At 40.5% G+C, this 17,514-nt stretch overlaps 1 protein-coding gene across 4 annotated transcripts in view; it reads left to right on the top strand.

Annotated features, from left to right (window-relative positions):
* Positions 1-15,574, top strand: part of ENTPD6 (ectonucleoside triphosphate diphosphohydrolase 6) — a 43,568-nt gene extending 27,994 nt beyond the window's left edge. For 2 of the 4 annotated variants that reach the window (XM_054985488.1, XM_054985472.1), the window contains exons 10-15: positions 148-249; positions 2,043-2,183; positions 3,959-4,015; positions 5,228-5,340; positions 6,119-6,254; positions 10,047-12,535. In XM_054985488.1, coding sequence (XP_054841463.1) covers positions 148-249; positions 2,043-2,183; positions 3,959-4,015; positions 5,228-5,340; positions 6,119-6,208 — 503 coding nt within the window. In that variant the 3' untranslated portion in view covers positions 6,209-6,254; positions 10,047-12,535. Of the gene's footprint in view, positions 1-147; positions 250-2,042; positions 2,184-3,958; positions 4,016-5,227; positions 5,341-6,118; positions 6,267-10,046; positions 12,536-14,590 lie in introns of those variants that run through there. The other 2 variants (XR_008597435.1, XR_008597434.1) reach the window with 2 other exon arrangements.
* Positions 15,575-17,514: the final 1,940 nt, after the last annotated feature.

Raw genomic sequence — 17,514 nt, 5'->3', positions numbered from 1 at the left:
TTTAAGTATAATAGAAATAATGTTGGCACTAGGATGCAAGTGTGAGAAGATGCTTGGCCTATTTAGACAAGAAGACAGTAGCAGAAGGATGCAGGATTTCTATGTGATTTCTTTCCTTTTGTCTCAATTCCTTTATTCCTGTTACAGTAAAGGAAGATGAAGAATTGACAAGTCCCTGTTCATCTCCTGATTTTCAGGGTGAATGGGAGCATGCCAAGATACTGTACAAAATTAAAGGGCAGAAGGCAGGTATAGTAACCTGGTTGCCTCTTAATTTGGTATTGTGCATTTTCCTTTGGTACTTCCACTAACTTGTAGAGGTTCTGTAAATGGGGTATGATTATATTTTTAAATGACAATGAGAGGAATTTCAGCATTGAAACAATTCCTGCAAATTTCTCTTCTCTGTGGTTAGGACTATGTGTATGCAACAGTCTACATAAAGGGGGGTGTCCAGCTCTGGGAGAGCAAATTTTAGACCCTATAGCTATAAGTAGATGGTTGAAAATGTGATGAAAATGACAGACACTGGGAATGGGGCTTCAGTCGTCTGCTATAGCTCTTGCTTGTTTCCAGAGATCCTTTGGTGGAGGGTACATTTTTCAGCCAGTTTGACTTTTCTCCTTTTATTCCTGTGTGTGAAATCTTGAGCACTTTTAAATTTTACTTTAACCTGTGTTTTAATTATTTTAATTGGACTGTTTGTGTCTTTACAACGTGGTTGTCGCATTGTTTGCCACCTTGACTGTGAAGAGATAAGGCAAAATAAAATTTTTATAAATAAATAAATATAGCCTATATGTTCTCCCCCCACCCCAGAGGGCAAATAGCACTTCAAAGGACTGTTTGAATTAGGGGTTGGAACCTCTCCCCACTCTTCTACTGTGAATCCTCACAGCTGATACTTACAACACTTCAGCAGAAATAAATCCACGGATCTCTCAGCAGCTCTTCTAGCTTGGCCCTGAAAATTGGATTATGCCCACAGGGTGGGATAAATTGTTCTGCTGCTTAAGAGATAGATGTTAAATTCTGTTAATTTCAAATATTAGTTTAATAGATTTTTACCTGCCCTCCCTGCAAGTGGGCTCAGGGCTAGTTAAAACAATATGGTATGATTGTTTTTGATGAAGAGTTGTACGTCCCCATTAATTTCTTATGAAGACTGTAAAAACCCTCTTTCGTCATTACTACACCTTATAGACTGTCTTTCATCCTTGGAACTCAATGCAGTGCGTGAATGGTTTTCAGGCAGTCTTACATTCAGACACTGATCAGACTTGCCAGATTTGAGGAAAGTTTCTGTATCCTGCACCTTCAGACCATATTTATTAATTGAAATTGTTTTTAATTACTTTGTTACCCTGTTTTATATTTTGATGTGATCCGCTCTGAGCCTGTTTTACAGGGAGAGCAGAATACAAGTGCAATCAATAATAATAATAATACCACCCCCTAGGCCCTTATGCTAGAAATATTGCATAAATGTTGCAATTAAAAATTACTGTGACTATTGCATAGTTTGAATCTTGGTGTTGAACCAAACACATGTTTATATTGCTTGACATGACTGGGGAGGGGGTGGTGTGTGGATTAGAAACTGCTGGCTTTTGTCACTGCTAAATTAAGTTTGCTGTAGTGTATCTTATTGTATCGATCTTTATATGTCATCTGCAGTAATCACCTAATTATTCCTATACCCCAAATGCAGTTTTCAAATTGTTTGAATAATTTTCTACATGCATGGATTGCTCTAAGCTAGATTTATAAGGCTTAAATAAATGGCCCACTTCTTGAAATTGCTGAGCTCCCAGCGTTTTCGTTGACTGAAGGTGCCTGGTACTCAGCACTCTAGAAAGGGCAGCGTATATAGATCAGAATTTCATGCCACTCTGTTCAATATTATTGGCCACACTTCCATTGTCTGTCTTGAATTGTAGTCTAAAATTACTTGCTAATTGCACACATCAAATGCTTCTTATGTACTTGAATATAATCATTAACATTGAATTATTAATAACAGTATTCTGAATTTATTTTAGGAAAGCCTCTCTATGAATCATGTTTTGATGAAGTAGCAAAAATACTCAACCAGAAGGTTCACAGGACACCTGAAGTAAAGGATTTAGAGTTTTATGCATTTTCCTATTATTATGACTTGGCTACAGATATTCGTTTAATAGGTAAACTTGCTTTCGATTTTATTGGTAAATAAGGGTGGTTGAAAGAAGGGTCCTCCTATCAGTTTCAACATGCAGAAATACTAAACTAGACTTTAGTTTCAATAATCATAGCTAGAAAAACATCCTAGAATTTAGTAGGTTTTAGGAGATGATTTAAAGTTTAGAGCCAAAATAGCTGTCTGAAAATAGTGATTTTACTTCCTTGATACAACACTATTTATCTGTTTCCAGATGTCTCTGGAGCTCTGCTTTTTGCTTGCTCCTGGTCTTCTGCTAGTAGTATACTGTTATCAGGATGACACTAGCTAACTTGCTTAACAGTGTTTCTTGTACAGAGAATCCTGCCTCCAGTACAGGGCAATCTTGCAGATCTTCAGTCTTTACAAGTCAATTCTGTAAACTTATTTCCTAAGCTTCCTGAATCTCCCACTGGCTTCCTGAAAAACAGCTATTTTGGTGTATTCTTGGAATCTCTTGTCAGACTTCATGCTTTTATTTTGTGCTCCTTGCAGTTCATCACCATTCTTATTATCTCACACTGTAATGAAAGAGCATACAGAATCCTCTAACCCAGTAGGGTTCTTCAAGACACAGTGTCTCTCCCTGCTGTCAAACTGAACACAATACTACATTTTGTTGTTTATAGCACCTCTTCCAGAGGCCAAACTTTGTCTTTTGTCATCCTTGGGAGAACGTTTCCAGATAGCTGTCTTTTTCAGTACTTCACAGCCCCACAGTTGAAAGGTGTTGGACAGTTTGATCCTTGCTATTCTTCCCTCTTCCCCCACCCCTCTACTGGTCCACATGAGTAGAGGAGAGTGACACCGAACTAATGTGAGTAGTGCATGCAACAGAGCTTGTTCCTTGTGGCAGGTGTGGTGCAGAGTACATGTCTCTTCTAGTGATCTCTTGATGGCATGCTCCAGTGCCTAGCCATGAGAGAACCAGTCTGTCACATGGGCATGCTTTATGGTTTTCTGCAGGATTGCTATGTATTTTACCAAGCTCCTGTATCACTGTTTAACTTCAGCAAGAATTTGCCATACCATAAAAGGGCCATCACTGCAACAGTGAGGTATACTTCCGGAAAAATACCCCAAGATCTGCTGCAGATAACTTCATTAAGCAAGTTCTGCCCCTTACAAGTGGTTGGTTCTCACTGAACTGGTCTATAAATTTTTATGTTGCCCTTCTTCCAGGGAACTCAGCGATATATGTGGTTCGTTCTTTCTTCATTTTACCCTTACAACAACTCTGTGAGGTAACTTAGGCTGAGTGAGAGTGATAGGTCCAAGGTTACCCACCCACCCAGGTGGCAAAGTGGGGATTTGAACCCAGGCTTCCAGATACAGTAGTCCAACACCTGACCCACTACATCACACACTCACTCTCTAAAGTGAGACCTGTGTTTGGCCTATACCATTTCAGACTCTTGGTGGAGGCTCACATGATAGAATACACTTAAATAAAAAGACCCCCCCACACACACACTTGTTGGAGGACAATAATTAGGAAGAAGAGGTCTAGATAAGCATTCTTCCTGATAAGCTAGATTTCTGTATGCAGGGAATATTTTCTATGGAAAAACACTTTACAATGTGATTCCTTCACCTGCAGTCTGTAGTAGTACATCCCAGCCCCAGAATTAATCACCTCAGTGACAAGAATTCTGAAACCTTTTTAAGTACTACTTGAATAAATATGCAATATAACTGCAGATTGTTACACTGTCACCTTTCTCTACTTCCTAATCAGAAGAACCTTTTTCTCTATAGATAATGAAGAAGGGGGAACTCTGACTGTCAAAGACTTTGAAACTGCTGCAAAGAATGGTAGGTAATTCTTTCTACCTGCTCGCTTTTCTCAGATGGGCTAGGAAGTTGATGGCAAAGTTGTAGTCCAGGGGAAGGCCTTCTCTCTGAGTCTCTTTACATGAGACACCTCAGTGCATGTTTATCAAGTGTAGGAAGATGCAGTGTTAGTCAGGAAGCATAGTTTAAAAGACAGAGATCATCCCCAGAGGGTTTGTTAATTTCATTTTTGCCTTCCAGAAGGCTCTGTCAATTTCACCTCTTCAGTCTAAAACTCCTGGAAACGCAAGCAACCAGAGGGCGGCAAGGAATGGAATGGAATTGGGCTGGAGCTGCCTTCTGTCAGGCTATGGATGACAGGCTATGGGCAGATAGATCCCTGTACCATTGAAGCAAGAATCCAGGCTCTTGGTTAAATGGTTTTATTCAGGAATCAGATCATTTCCACAGATATGTCCATAGGATTACTCAGAAGCAAGGTTAGCAACTAAGTGGTGAGAAACAGGTGGATAGGAATGGCAACACGTGGGAAAACCCTTTCTCTTAACTCACACATTTACTCCTTCCCCCTCCCATCAGCAAAACAGAACTTTTGGTGCGAACCCGCCCTGACAACGTCTCACATATTTACACTATCAAGTCTAGACACCGAGAAAGCAGGGGATCAAAGTTGAAACATAGCAGTACATGGGAGTGCGCTGTGTATAAGGTCAAAAACACTGAGAGCTTCTACAGTCCATTAGATAAGACACCTGCAACTTCAAAAAGCCTGTGAAAGCAAACCAATTATGGCATTGGCAATAAGACATCAAGTTATAGCATGAAACATTGGTTCAGAACAACAGGTCCGCATCAAGCAATGTGACATCAAGTTATAGTATGAAACATTGGTTCAGAACAACAGGTCAGCATCAAGCATGGCATGGATGAGGCATGGGCATGACACCTTCCAGAGCTGGGCTTAGACCTGGAGAAGTTATAATGAGCTGAAGTTTCCCTTCTGGCATTTCACAGGCCCTTCGCACAGCTCCAGTGTATAGCAAAGCCTTTACCCTGCCGCCAGCTCTGTCTTTCTAAACTACCCTTCCTGGCTAAGGTGTCTCCCAACACGTACGCTTTACGTGTCAGATATCTTGTGTAGAGAGACTCTCTGCCAAGGAGAAAGTAAAATGTCCCAAGACACTAGTCTTATTAAGTACAGTTTATTTCTTTTCCTTTGATGTTCTCCTGTAGCATGTGACAACATGGAGGCTCACCAAGGAGATCATCCATTCCTCTGCATGGATCTCACTTATGTCAGTTTGCTATTGCAAGAACTGGGCTTTCCAAAGAACCACATTCTTAAGGTAATTGCTCTTAATTGACATACTCAGTGTGAAAACCAATGTCAAAGTTCTACACCAAGGAAGTTCAACCAAATTCATTTAAATTCTGTAGATTCTACAAAGCAGTATACATTCCGTGTGTAAATAGTTTGACACTTTTTGAGTCCCTTTGAAATCTTGTGACAAGGACATAAATGGGGGAGCCTGTGCTTATGGACAGTGGAAGAGGTAGATAAGGAATTCAGAGCAGGGACAGGTAGAAGGGACTAATCCCTAGCTCAATTTAGTACTTACATGCATCTCTGAGATTATAAATCAAAATTACATTGGCAAAATAATCCTGAAAGCTGTCAAATTTCTTCTGACTCTCATCATGGACTCTTTTGGTTTATAAGCCCTCATTGGATTATGCTCATGCAATGTAAAATTTTGCAAGGACTAAATGCTTTTATTTCCCATTATGAAAGCTGAGAGTCAGAGAACTCTATATTTTTCATATTTTACAGCAAATATTTTTTAAAAAACGGGTTATATTGCACAGAGGGCTGGTTCTTACATACTTGATCATCATTAGATGACTGCAAAATCAAGTAACAACTTGCATGTGTAAAAGGGCCATCATGGATCCAGCACATTAAGATAGAATTCCCATATCACTTCAGACAGAATGCTTTTATAATGGTGCCATTTAACACAACCAGCCATGAAATATGGAGAGATCAAGTGATGGACATATATGTGCAAAATATCCATGAGGAACTTCTGCATTTTCAACATTCTTGTCTACTTTACATTGCAGCTTGTTCGAAAAATCAACAACTTTGAAACTGGCTGGGCTCTGGGAGCTACACTTCACTACATGGATTCACTTTACAAACTGCAATATTAATTGTCCAGACGCCAAAAACTTATACCTGGAAGAAGAAAATGCAGAGGTAAACAAGCATGCAAGTCAGAGGTGAAATTATGGATAATATCCAAAATCTGCAGAAATCTAATTTTTATATTGGGTGAAAATTTATGTCAAAATATATTTCAAGTACTTCTAAGAAATCTGTGAAGCTTAGTTCATGTAATTAAAAAAACAAGATTAAGATATTACACATTGGGGAACTTTGAAGTCTTGCAGATCAGAGAAATCTCATGGCCTCTCCCTTCTCTCTCCTTTTCTTCCAGCTCTGTTTGCCTGCCCTCTTTCCTATCTCTCTCTGTTGTCTTTAATCCCCTGTAGTCTTTCTTCCCTTATCACCCAACTCCTGATCCTTTGTTTTTCTTCCCAGTCCCCTTGTTTATCGTGCTGCTCTCCCTACGCCCACTGGCTTCCCTGGTTCCCCCTACCTCTCCTTCTCATGTTAGGCACCATTTTGGTTTGCTACAGGATGTGCAGACATTGCTGTTCCATGGTGGTCGTGGTGGGGTTAACCTAACCTAACCTAACCTAACCTAACCTAACCAAGTGTTTAGGTTTGGGGGAACATCTCCCCTAGGCCTGAGTGGCCTTATTGTGTGGATTTTTTTTATCTGCATGACAGGCTATCCATGGGAATGAAACGTATGATGCGGATTGTCTTCCATGTTCTTGCTTCCCTTACAGTGGCAATTGCTGTTACAGCCTCAAGCCATATTTATGACATGAACATATTATCTGGAAGCTGCACTGGCATCTTACACTTATATCTAATAATGTTAAATATATTATTGAGAGCAAGGACAACACCAAATATAATAGGAGTTAACGTTCTGTTTTTAGTTTTCCAAGCCCACTGTTTAGGATCTGGTCAATGTTGCTCATAAAATTACCTGATAGTGCATTCAGAGACAGGGAGGGGAAAAGCTACTGTTCTTTTTGCAGAAGGCTCTTCCTTGTAACCATACAATACTGCAGTGATATTTTGCCCGTAAAGTGTGAAAATGTGCTAGCAGTGCTGGCTAATAGTATCTAGGTAAGTCCCAAATTTGTTCCTTCTCTCTAAGATAAATTTTGTCCTCACTTCAGTCAGTGTTAGAGGTGCAGGCATTTTTTTTGTTCTTGGGTTTTCCTGATAGGATTTCACATGTAAGAGTTTTTACACAGATCAACTAGATTCACATACAGGCTTAGACTGAAAGTAGCTGGCAGTGTTTCCATTCCATTTCTTTCTGCAGTGGAAACTGCCGGGACGGAGTGACAGTGGCCACAGTGAAGGACCACATGATCACCTTTGACACCTCTTTGCAAATGTGTTGAATATTTTCAGTTGCTCATTCCTCTGTAATGACACATCACATACATTGATGTCCACTCTTGTATGCATTACAATTTGTATTTTGTCTACTTCATTACAGTTAATGCCAGACACAGCACGCAAGCTATTTGTCTGGCTGCTGGATACATGATAACGAGTTATGGTTGTCATTGTGCACAAGTTTGTGCGAACAGTTGCATGGTTTCCATCAAATCTCTCTTCTGCATCAGACCCCTCAAGTTTTAGTGCCTCTCTGCCTGTCCAATAGATAGTGCTATAACTGTTTGCTGTAAATTGATTATGATGCCTGGGATGAGTCTTATGGAATACCAGTAGCATCTCCAAGTACAGTTGAATAACACCCAGCAAATCTAGTAGCTTCATAAGGAGGTTAAAACATGTGACCGTATGTCTATAACATATAAATGTCTATAACATATAGGTACTGTAACCATAAGAAAGCAGGACTGGGCTGACACAGACTTTGTATTTCTGGAACACAGTTGATCTTGGTACAGCACTGCATTTTCTAACCCTTTTTTCTAACTACAGTATAGACCTTGTAAATACCAATGAATTCTTTAATTTACAGTTACAGTAATTAGATCAGGCACTGTGGCTTCTGTCACCATCCTGAGTGATACTAGTTGCCTCCCAGTCATTCATTGGCATTTAGGTAATTGCTTCCTTGTTTAAGGGTACTGTGAAATTCCTATCATTAGCTTTGTGTGAGGGGTGGTGGTGGTCAAATTTAAGTTAAATGACAAATGCATTCATCTTAATTTTAAGCATTTTAAACATGAGGGAGGTTTTTTTTTGCACTGACACCCTAGCCTTTCTATTGCACCTTCAGGTCTCACCACCCACAAACCTTCTGGCTACAGGACCATCTTTGTATCTTCTAACCAGAAGGCAAAAATTAGGCAGTTTCTAGAATGGTAAAACCAAAGTGATTTAATTGGAAGACAAGAGGTAGAATGAAGATAAATCCAATATACTAGGCCACCCAAATGCTTGAGTTGGCATTTACACTGTTGTATTCAAATATCCCTTTTATTTTTATTTATTCATGTCCTTTATAGTCCGCCTTTCTCACTGAAACTGATTGCACAGGGTGAGATTAGTACAGTCAGTATCATGGACATTTCCTTAAACGATGCCATAGGATAAATAAATACAAGTTTACATTAGCAAGTTTATTTATTTTATAAATAAATACAAGTTTACATTAGCAAGAATCCAATATAGAATTGAAGAAATGCTGAAACAACATAAGCAATTCTAGGACTGACGTTGGACAAGATGAAGCACTGGTAGCACATAGGGGCACATATTTAAAGTAAATGGGTAGTATGTAAGGCAACATAGTTGTGAAGCTTGTGGTCCCTAACTCATTAGCGAATCACCTGAGACCCCCCCTCCCTACAATACAGCTAGGGTTCCCAGGTGCCTGCTGGTGGTGGGCAAACTCCTAGGGGTTTGCCATCTTGTCCGCCGACCCACAAGTGGTTGGCAGGAGGTGGCAAGCTTCCAGACCTTGCCTGCCACCAGCAGGTACCCCAGGAACATGCACCGTGCATGCACTCCCAAGGGGCGCGATGACATCACACACCCCCAGAAGTGATGTTGTAGTGCTGGCCGCAGGAGCATTCTTACGCTTTGATTGGGGCTGATTTGGGTCCCAAACGGGCCCAGTTGGCCCCACACAGAGTGCAGGAGTGCTCCTGTGGCTGGCGCACTGACATCACTTCTGACCTTGCTGCTGGTACGAGGTAAGTGCCAGGTCTCCCCCTCCTGGCAGGAGGGTATAGGGACCTGGCGACCCTAAATACAGCCCACCTATCTGAGTACAGCCTTGGCCTAGCTAAATAACTGCTGTTGTCTCAGTTAAGAATATCAACCATTCTCTCTTTCCTCAAATTCAGTTAGGATGACAGCTAGGCCTCAGAAGATTTCTTTGCCTGCCTCAGCAATTTACAGTTGAGTCTTCTCCACTTGCTCAGATTTGCCTTGGCTGTGGACTTGCTGTCATGTCCTCTATCCCGATTGTCCTCAGACCTGTCACCCTAACGTCTTGTCTTTTCCCTCCAAGATTCTTTCACCTTAAAACCCTATGGCTTCATGTTTGAGATGAAAAAGTCTAAGAAGCATGGTAGTTCATCCACCAGAACAGTGTCCTTACTATCATAGTAGGATCTCTGCAGGATTTGGTTATATTGTTGTATATACTGTATTTATTTTATTTATTTATTTATGTCATTTATAGTCTGCCTTTCTCACTGAAACTCAAGGCGGATTACATAGTGTGAAATTAGTACAATCAGTAGCAAGGACAAGGGCAGGCATTTCCATACAGTGTCAAGAACATTTCCATAAACAATGTCATAGGGTAAATAAATACAAGTTTACAAAGACATAGCATTAGCAAGGATCCAATATACTTTCACTTTCTATTTACATTCTTGTGTACTTCTATATGCATCTTTTTCTCTTTTTTTCCAGGTGTTGCTGATTTCTTAGCTTCTGCTTCCAGACTATATAAGACTTGTGCGGCCTTTTCTTTCATTGAGAAATTCATGTGTCACAATTCTGGTGACTTGGATCATACTTTTTTTTTTTTAAGTGTTGTTCAAAATTAGTGATTCTTCAGTGAAAAATTAGGCATTGACATCCAAAACCGAAATCCTGAGCAGCATTTCCAGGGTCAGACAAGCTGAATGTAGACACCAGGTAATTCATGAGGAACAGGATTTGAATCCAATTGCACCTTAGAAACCAACAAAATTTTCAGGCTATAAGTTTTCGAGAGTCAAAGCTGCCTTTTTCAGATACAAATCCTGCTGTTCTACTGCAGACCAACAGGGCTACCTTCCATAAACTGTAAATCATGAGGAGAATTCATGTCTTCTGACTTGTCTTCTTTGAAAAAAGCACATCTGCTCTTGCTGCTAAATACTGAACTAGTGTCAGATACTCACTCCTCAAGTGTGATTTTAATAATGAATATTTTTGGTTGTTAAGGGATTTTGTGATTCTCTTTAACTATAAAAACAAATGTGTTTGGTATGGGTGTGTATGTGTTGAAAAGTGCATTCTTTTGCTTAGTCTAACTTTTTTGATACATGTTGAGATCACGTTTGAAAGCCATTCTCCACCCCCCCTTTTCTGTACACCATATGATTGAGGATGTAATCCTAAATACATTTACTCAGAATAAGGCTTGTTGAGCTTAGTGGGCTTTATTTCTGATTATATATGTTCAGGATTGCGCTGTGGGGCACCAGGTTATTTTGGAGGGAGTGTGCAGGTTTAAAAATAAAACCACAAACTGAGGTGTTTGTCTTCTGTTGTTCTTGTGGGTGGTGATTGCTAGAATGTTAATAGACATGGGAGATTGACATGCCAGTCTTTTGCAGAAATCCCTATAAATATAGCCTCTCTAATACAAAAAATTAATTCAGCCAGACATCTTAATGGGTCAGTGACTTTTGTAACAATGTCAGGGTCCTGTGATTATGTTTGAAATCTCTGAGGTTTGGAAGGCTGGTTGTAATAAACACAGAACCAGAAAGTTTTAAGGGGGTTCGTGCTGGGTCTACTTGAATCCCATGCAAAATATCAAAAGGGGAGGACTCAGAAAGGGAACTCATCTCTGGCACAGTTCATCAAAACATAATTTAGCACAGTGAGTACTGGTTATGGACTTATGCACAATAACTATGCCCTGGTTATCCTGGTTAATACTGGGTTGTCAAGGTAAAGAGATGGCGTCCAGTTCTGCCTCTAATATTCAAAATGAGTTTTATATGTGATCCAACACTGCATCCTTAATTTCCCGCAGTGTGTGGTACAATGAATTTCTTCCCCTTTTGTTGAAGTTCTGGAGGTAAATAAAAAGTTGAATCGCTTAAGCAGCATTCTGTTAGAATGAAATGCGAAAAGGATCAAAGTATGACTCAGTCTGGGCACAGTAAAAGCCCAAATCAGCCCTGGATTAGTGAAACGCTGGGATGTGGCAGAACTTGTTTCGTGGACTATATATTACCCAACCACCTGGAAAATGCTTGTGGGGCTGAAAGTAAAATTTAATGAACTTCTATACCCTTCTCTCATCTGATGCCTTCTTTATGTGTATTTGCAGCTTTAGAATATACACTGCACAAAACTGGCACCATACTGGATTGATAACATGGGATAATCAATATCCCAATAGAAAAGCTCCCTGTATTTTTTTAGGATGATCATATTCTTCTCTTACAAAATGCATTTCAGTACTGTACTCTTCTGAATACCCAGAAGTAGCTTGAAGATTTGACAAGAAAAATGTGATTTTTTTCATTATTAATACGTGAAGCCTGAGCATTATACAGATGTGAATTTTATAGGGAATTTGAGTGTTTACAAGGCTTTTTGAGCTATCAAGGAGAACTTCATTTTAAATGGTGTTTGTAAAGTACCACCATACGGGCATTGTCTTTCTTTTAATAAATCAATGTATCATTGTTGCACTAAGCAAAGATTACAGAAATCTGGACTTTTCTGCAAGACAAGGCAAGAAGTGGGCAAGATGTGCTTTGAAGTTGCATTTATGAAGATGCTTGTCATGGAGAGAGAACTGGTGTGGAAAGGGGGAAAGGCTGCTGGTAGACCAGCAGTCTAATATATATTCAGTGAAGCACTTCATCTTGCAGTATGAAGTATCTGGTCTACAGGCTACTATATAGTTAACAGAGCAATCCTAAGCAGAGTTACTCCAGTCTAAGCCCATGGGCTTAAACTGGAGTAGCTCTGTTTAGGATTGCAATGTTATGTCTTTTTGGTACACAACAGATGGCTTGTAACCACAAACTCTCTTGATTGGGAAATTAAACAAATGACATAGCTCTGTACAGTGTTTGATTGTTGTTGGCTTGTCCATTGAAGCAACGTGTGTGTAAATGTAAACTGGACATTCAAAACACAATATGTCAATAAAAATTAATTCCAAATTGTGATGCTTGGATTGAAGCATAGAGATGAACCATAAATTCTACAGCTTATTATTTCAGTAGTGGCATTTTATTTTATTATTACACTTATATCCTGCTCTTCCTCAGGGTAATATACATACAGTTATCCTCACCACAATCCTGTAAAGTAACTTAGTCTTAGGGAAACAGATTTCTTGTGTGCCTCCATATCAACCATTCCTCATTTTACTACTGAAGAGCAAGAGCTTATGCTCATGTAGTTATCAGTGTTCACTCTACTTATCGGAGAGTAAGCACTATTTGAATTCAGTGGGACCTACTCAGATACAAGCACGTTTCAGATGATGTTGCAGAGCAATTAGATAGACATAGGCTATAAAACTGCCTGAACTGATTGATGTTAAAAATCAACATATCTTAAAGTAAGAAAGAAGCTCCTTGAGGCAAGTAAAATGGTTAATGTTCTGTTAATTATTTAAAAGATTAAAGTGGGGTGACTCATATTCAACTATTGGGAGTCTGGAACAAAGGATAAGGGTTTTAACATAAGATTTCTCAAGACTTGTCCTATTCTCAACTATTTGGTTTATCAGAAAGAGGAGGGGAACCTCAAGGTATATTTTGCTTGTAGCTGGTTCTACAAGGAGGCTGGAGATTCTAAGCAACAGAAGAAAATAAAATTGACAGGGTTTCAGTATAAAGACTAGTATTTGATCACATTATTTATATGCCAGTCATATATGAGGTACCACATAGACAATTTGCTGCATCCAGAAAAAGAGATCCACATGCGTAGCTTGGCAGATGCCCATTGTGGAATTAATCTACTCCCCCGTCAATACATATATTTGCATTTTATACAGAAATATTAATACTCTAGCTATTGCTTTTCATAATCTTTTGACCCTGCACTTTATGCTTTATTCCCATGTATGCCAAGAAATATGCCCTATCTGAATCTATCAGGACTTACTCAAGTATAAGCCCATCTAGGGTTATGTTGCTTATCTGCCAAATGACTTTTCAGACTTTGTACATCAAAGTCTGTACATGCAGACAAAAGATGCCACATGTCTATACATGCGGACAAAAGATGCCACAATAAGCCTTTAGGTGCCACAAGATGCCCTTGTATTATGTCTAACATGGCTACTTCATCCCCATCTGGGTCTGTTAGCATGCAATGAAATGTGACTAGAGCTACACCAGGTCATGATACTTACCTAACAAAGTTGCAATCTAACACAAAAGTGGGTTATTAAGATTCCCGGCCCTTCCATGAATGAAGGAAGAGGAAACAACACTTGATGGTACTTAAAATCATAGGGTTGGAAGGGACCTCCAGGGTCATCTAGTCCAACCCCCTGCACAATGCAGGAAATTCACAGCTACCTTGTCCGCTACTCACACACCCAGTGGCCCCTGCTCCATGCCCAGAAGAGGTCAAAACACCATCAGGATCCCTAGCCAAACTGGCTTGGGGAAAATTGCTACCTGACCTCAAGATGGTTTTTGGCTGTCGAAGGCTTTCACAGCCAGAGAACGTTAGTTGTAGATTTTCTGGGCTGTGGTCTTGGCATTGTAGTTCCTGACGTTTCACCAGCAGCTGTGACTGGCATCTTCAGAGGTGTAGCACTGTCTTTCAGTGCTACACCTCTGAAGATGCCAGTCACAGCTGCTGGTGAAACTTCAGGAACTACAATGCCAAGACCACGGCGATACAGCCCGGAAAATCTACAACTAAAGTGGTGATTGGCATTACCCTGGGCATGTAAGAAGGTGCCATTAGAACTAAGCTCCGATGTAAGCCTTCCTGCCCTCCCTCCCTCATGATCTGCCTAGTTTCACAGAATCGGCATTTCTGTCAGATGGCCATCTAGCCTCTGCTTAAAAACCTCCAAAGAGGTTTGGCTAATAGGAGCACAGTAGTTACACAAGACCAGGAAGTGTTTGGGGGAGGGAGGTAAAAGCATTGATACAGTATTTGATCTGCCAGCGGAGTTGTCTAGTGTGTTGTAATTACATGATGATGGCTGATTACTGACCTAATCGAAAATCATTCTGATCTCTTTTCAGGTTGTTAAATCATTGCAAGGACCCAAGGCCAGAACAGACTAGTAATCCTTAATGTTGAGAAATGAAAAGTCCACCTAACAGATCTTTGCAGACGAATTCAGAAAGCAGTCATACTCCCTCTCTTATGAGATGATGCCATACTCCATGGCTCCTCTTCCAACTCAGAGAATGTGGAGAGCCAGGATGGGTAGCTATCACAGATGCTTTGCTGTGTTGGGAAGGAAGGGGGGATGGGACATTACCAGAGTCTGATTTCTGTATTCATCATTCTACCAAAGTGGGAGAACAACAGATGGACTGATTTTGGGCTATTGCCTCATGGAAACCTCAGGCAACGGCTTGATTCTGCCTTTTGCTTGCTTGCTGTTGTATATAACTTATGATGGGGTTATGTTTAACAAGAGCACTTTTTATTTCTGTTAACTAAGAGTCTGATAATATTCTCTTTTGCAACAATGAGACAGATGCAGAATATTGATCTTTTTATTCAGGGGAAATGAGAAAAAATCTATAATGATTCATCATAGCTGGTGGTATGGTTCAAACCTTTTCTCTACTTTTAAACAGAATTAAGTAAAGGTGGAGATAGGTTCAGCGTTAATAAATACTCTTGGGAGGCATTTCTGATATCACCGAGCCCTTAAAATCAAGTTGTAGGCAGTTCAACAAAAATGTTCAGATTTCAAAGTTAAATGCACTTGCTTTTCTCTCAACTCTTTTATCACTTTGCAAAACAAGATCTTTTCCTGCATCTCATCCCTGCACTTTTTCCATTTACATAAATATTTAACTATCTTCCTTGTCTACTCGTCTGACAGTGGGTTCAGATGCATAAGCTTATGCCACATTTAATAATTAAGGTACCACAGCACTCTTTGTTGACTTTTTGTCATTCCATAAAAAGGGTCAGATCAAACGTGGTCCATCTCTACTTCATCTCATCTCAAAGGCTCATAATAGCCACAAATACGAGGAGAAAATCAATAAAGGGATTTTCCATTGCCTGCCATCTATTTTCAGCTTCTAGCATAAACCTCTTCTATCTGAATTTCTCCAAGGAGCTTAAGGCAGAATGTATCATTCTCCTGTATGCCATTTTACCCTCAAAACAACCGTGTGAGGTAAGTATACCTGACAGATGTATTGTCGAAGGCTTTCACGGCCGGAGAACGATGGTTGTTGTGGGTTTTCCGGGCTGTATTGCCGTGGTCTTGGCATTGTAGTTCCTGACGTTTCGCCAGCAGCTGTGGCTGGCATCTTCAGAGGTGTAGCACCAAAAGACAGAGATCTCTCAGTGTCACAGTGTGGAAAAGATGTAGGTTATTTGTATCTACTCAGGAGGGGTGGGGTTGAGCTGAGTCATCCTGTAAGAGTTTCCCAGGGTGTGGAATGCTAATGGCGGGAGGCTTCACTGTATCCTGAGGAGGTTCTTTTGCATATGGATTGGTACTTGATGTGCTAATCTTCTCTGCAGGACTATTGTCGGGTGTAGAGTGTTTTGTTAGCCTGCTGTTTTTCAGAACTGGAAACCATGCTCTGTCCATCCTGGGTTTGATTGCTCTTCGGATTTCATTTCTGGAGTAGCCACTTGCCTGAAGTGCGTGGTTTAGATGTCCAAGACACTGCAGACTTGGACAACCTGAAAAATCAGCAGCGGCTGAACATAGCCTAACTCAAACAGGGCACAGTATCTTATTCCAGGACACCAAAATACTGGACAACACTTCCAACTACTTTGTCAGACTGCACAGGGAAGCCATTGAAATTCACAAGCAGAAGCAAAACTTCAACAGGAAAGAAGAAACCTTAAGAATGAACAGAGCATGGTTTCCAGTTCGGAAAAACACCAGGCTAACAAAACACTCTACACCCGACAATAGCCCTGCAGAGAAGATTAGCAAATCAAGCACCAATCCATATGCAAAAGAACCTCCTCAGGATACAGTGAAGCCTCCCGCCATTAGCATTCCACACCCTGGGAAACTCTTACAGGATGACTCAGCTCAACCCCACCCCTCCTGAGTAGATACAAATAACCTACATCTTTTCCACACTGTGACACTGAGAGATCTCTGTCTTTTGGTGCTACACCTCTGAAGATGCCAGCCACAGCTGCTGGCGAAACGTCAGGAACTACAATGCCAAGACCACGGCAATACAGCCCGGAAAACCCACAACAACCATACCTGACAGAGATTGTCTAGCCCATGGTCACTCCTCAAGGGAAAATTCCAGACCAAACGTTCTCTAGAAAAACAGCACAGTCTCCTTATACCTGCCATGAGCTTGGCTTTCAGACCTGTATACTGTGGTAAAGCAGCTGTCTGGTCTGGAACGGTGTGTGTTACAGCCAATGACACTTGGAAGGAAGCACCTACACGGGGTATCTCCACTAATACTTTGCTTAGACTGTAGGTGCTAAAACAAGGATTGCACCTGTTAGGTCCTGTGAGGGTGTCTGGAAGAGGCTTTATAGTGCTTGATCTCCATTGCTAAACTGCAAGTGATGAACGCACCTATCCAGTCAGTGGGTTTGCACACACAGTTCACTGATTTGGGATACAAGATACAGGCTTGCTTATCCCTTGGCAGTTTCCATGTTGCCCTAAGAAGGCCCTTTCTTCCTCAGTTAAAAAACGGGAAGGCCATTGGGATATTTGGATTGTAGAATTTTTCAAACATTTAGAGCAGAACTCTTGCAAAGGGATCCACTCCTTATCTGATACTTCCAGTATTACATTGAATACATCCAGCACTTTCAGTCCTAGACATATCACAGAGATCAAACCACCTTCCTATCAGCATCCATATAGCTTTGTATCCACTGGAAACTTTTAATTTAGAATCAGAAACTCAGGTTGTGTGTCACTAGTTTTTTAAAAAATATTTTGCATGTTAATAGATACGTTTAAAGCAAGGTTGAG

This window comes from Eublepharis macularius, chromosome 1 (genome assembly GCF_028583425.1).
Source record: "Eublepharis macularius isolate TG4126 chromosome 1, MPM_Emac_v1.0, whole genome shotgun sequence".
Lineage (NCBI taxonomy): Eukaryota > Metazoa > Chordata > Lepidosauria > Squamata > Eublepharidae > Eublepharis > Eublepharis macularius.
The sequence above is the reverse complement of the archived record's forward strand: the minus strand, read 5'-3'. Positions and strand labels throughout refer to the sequence as shown.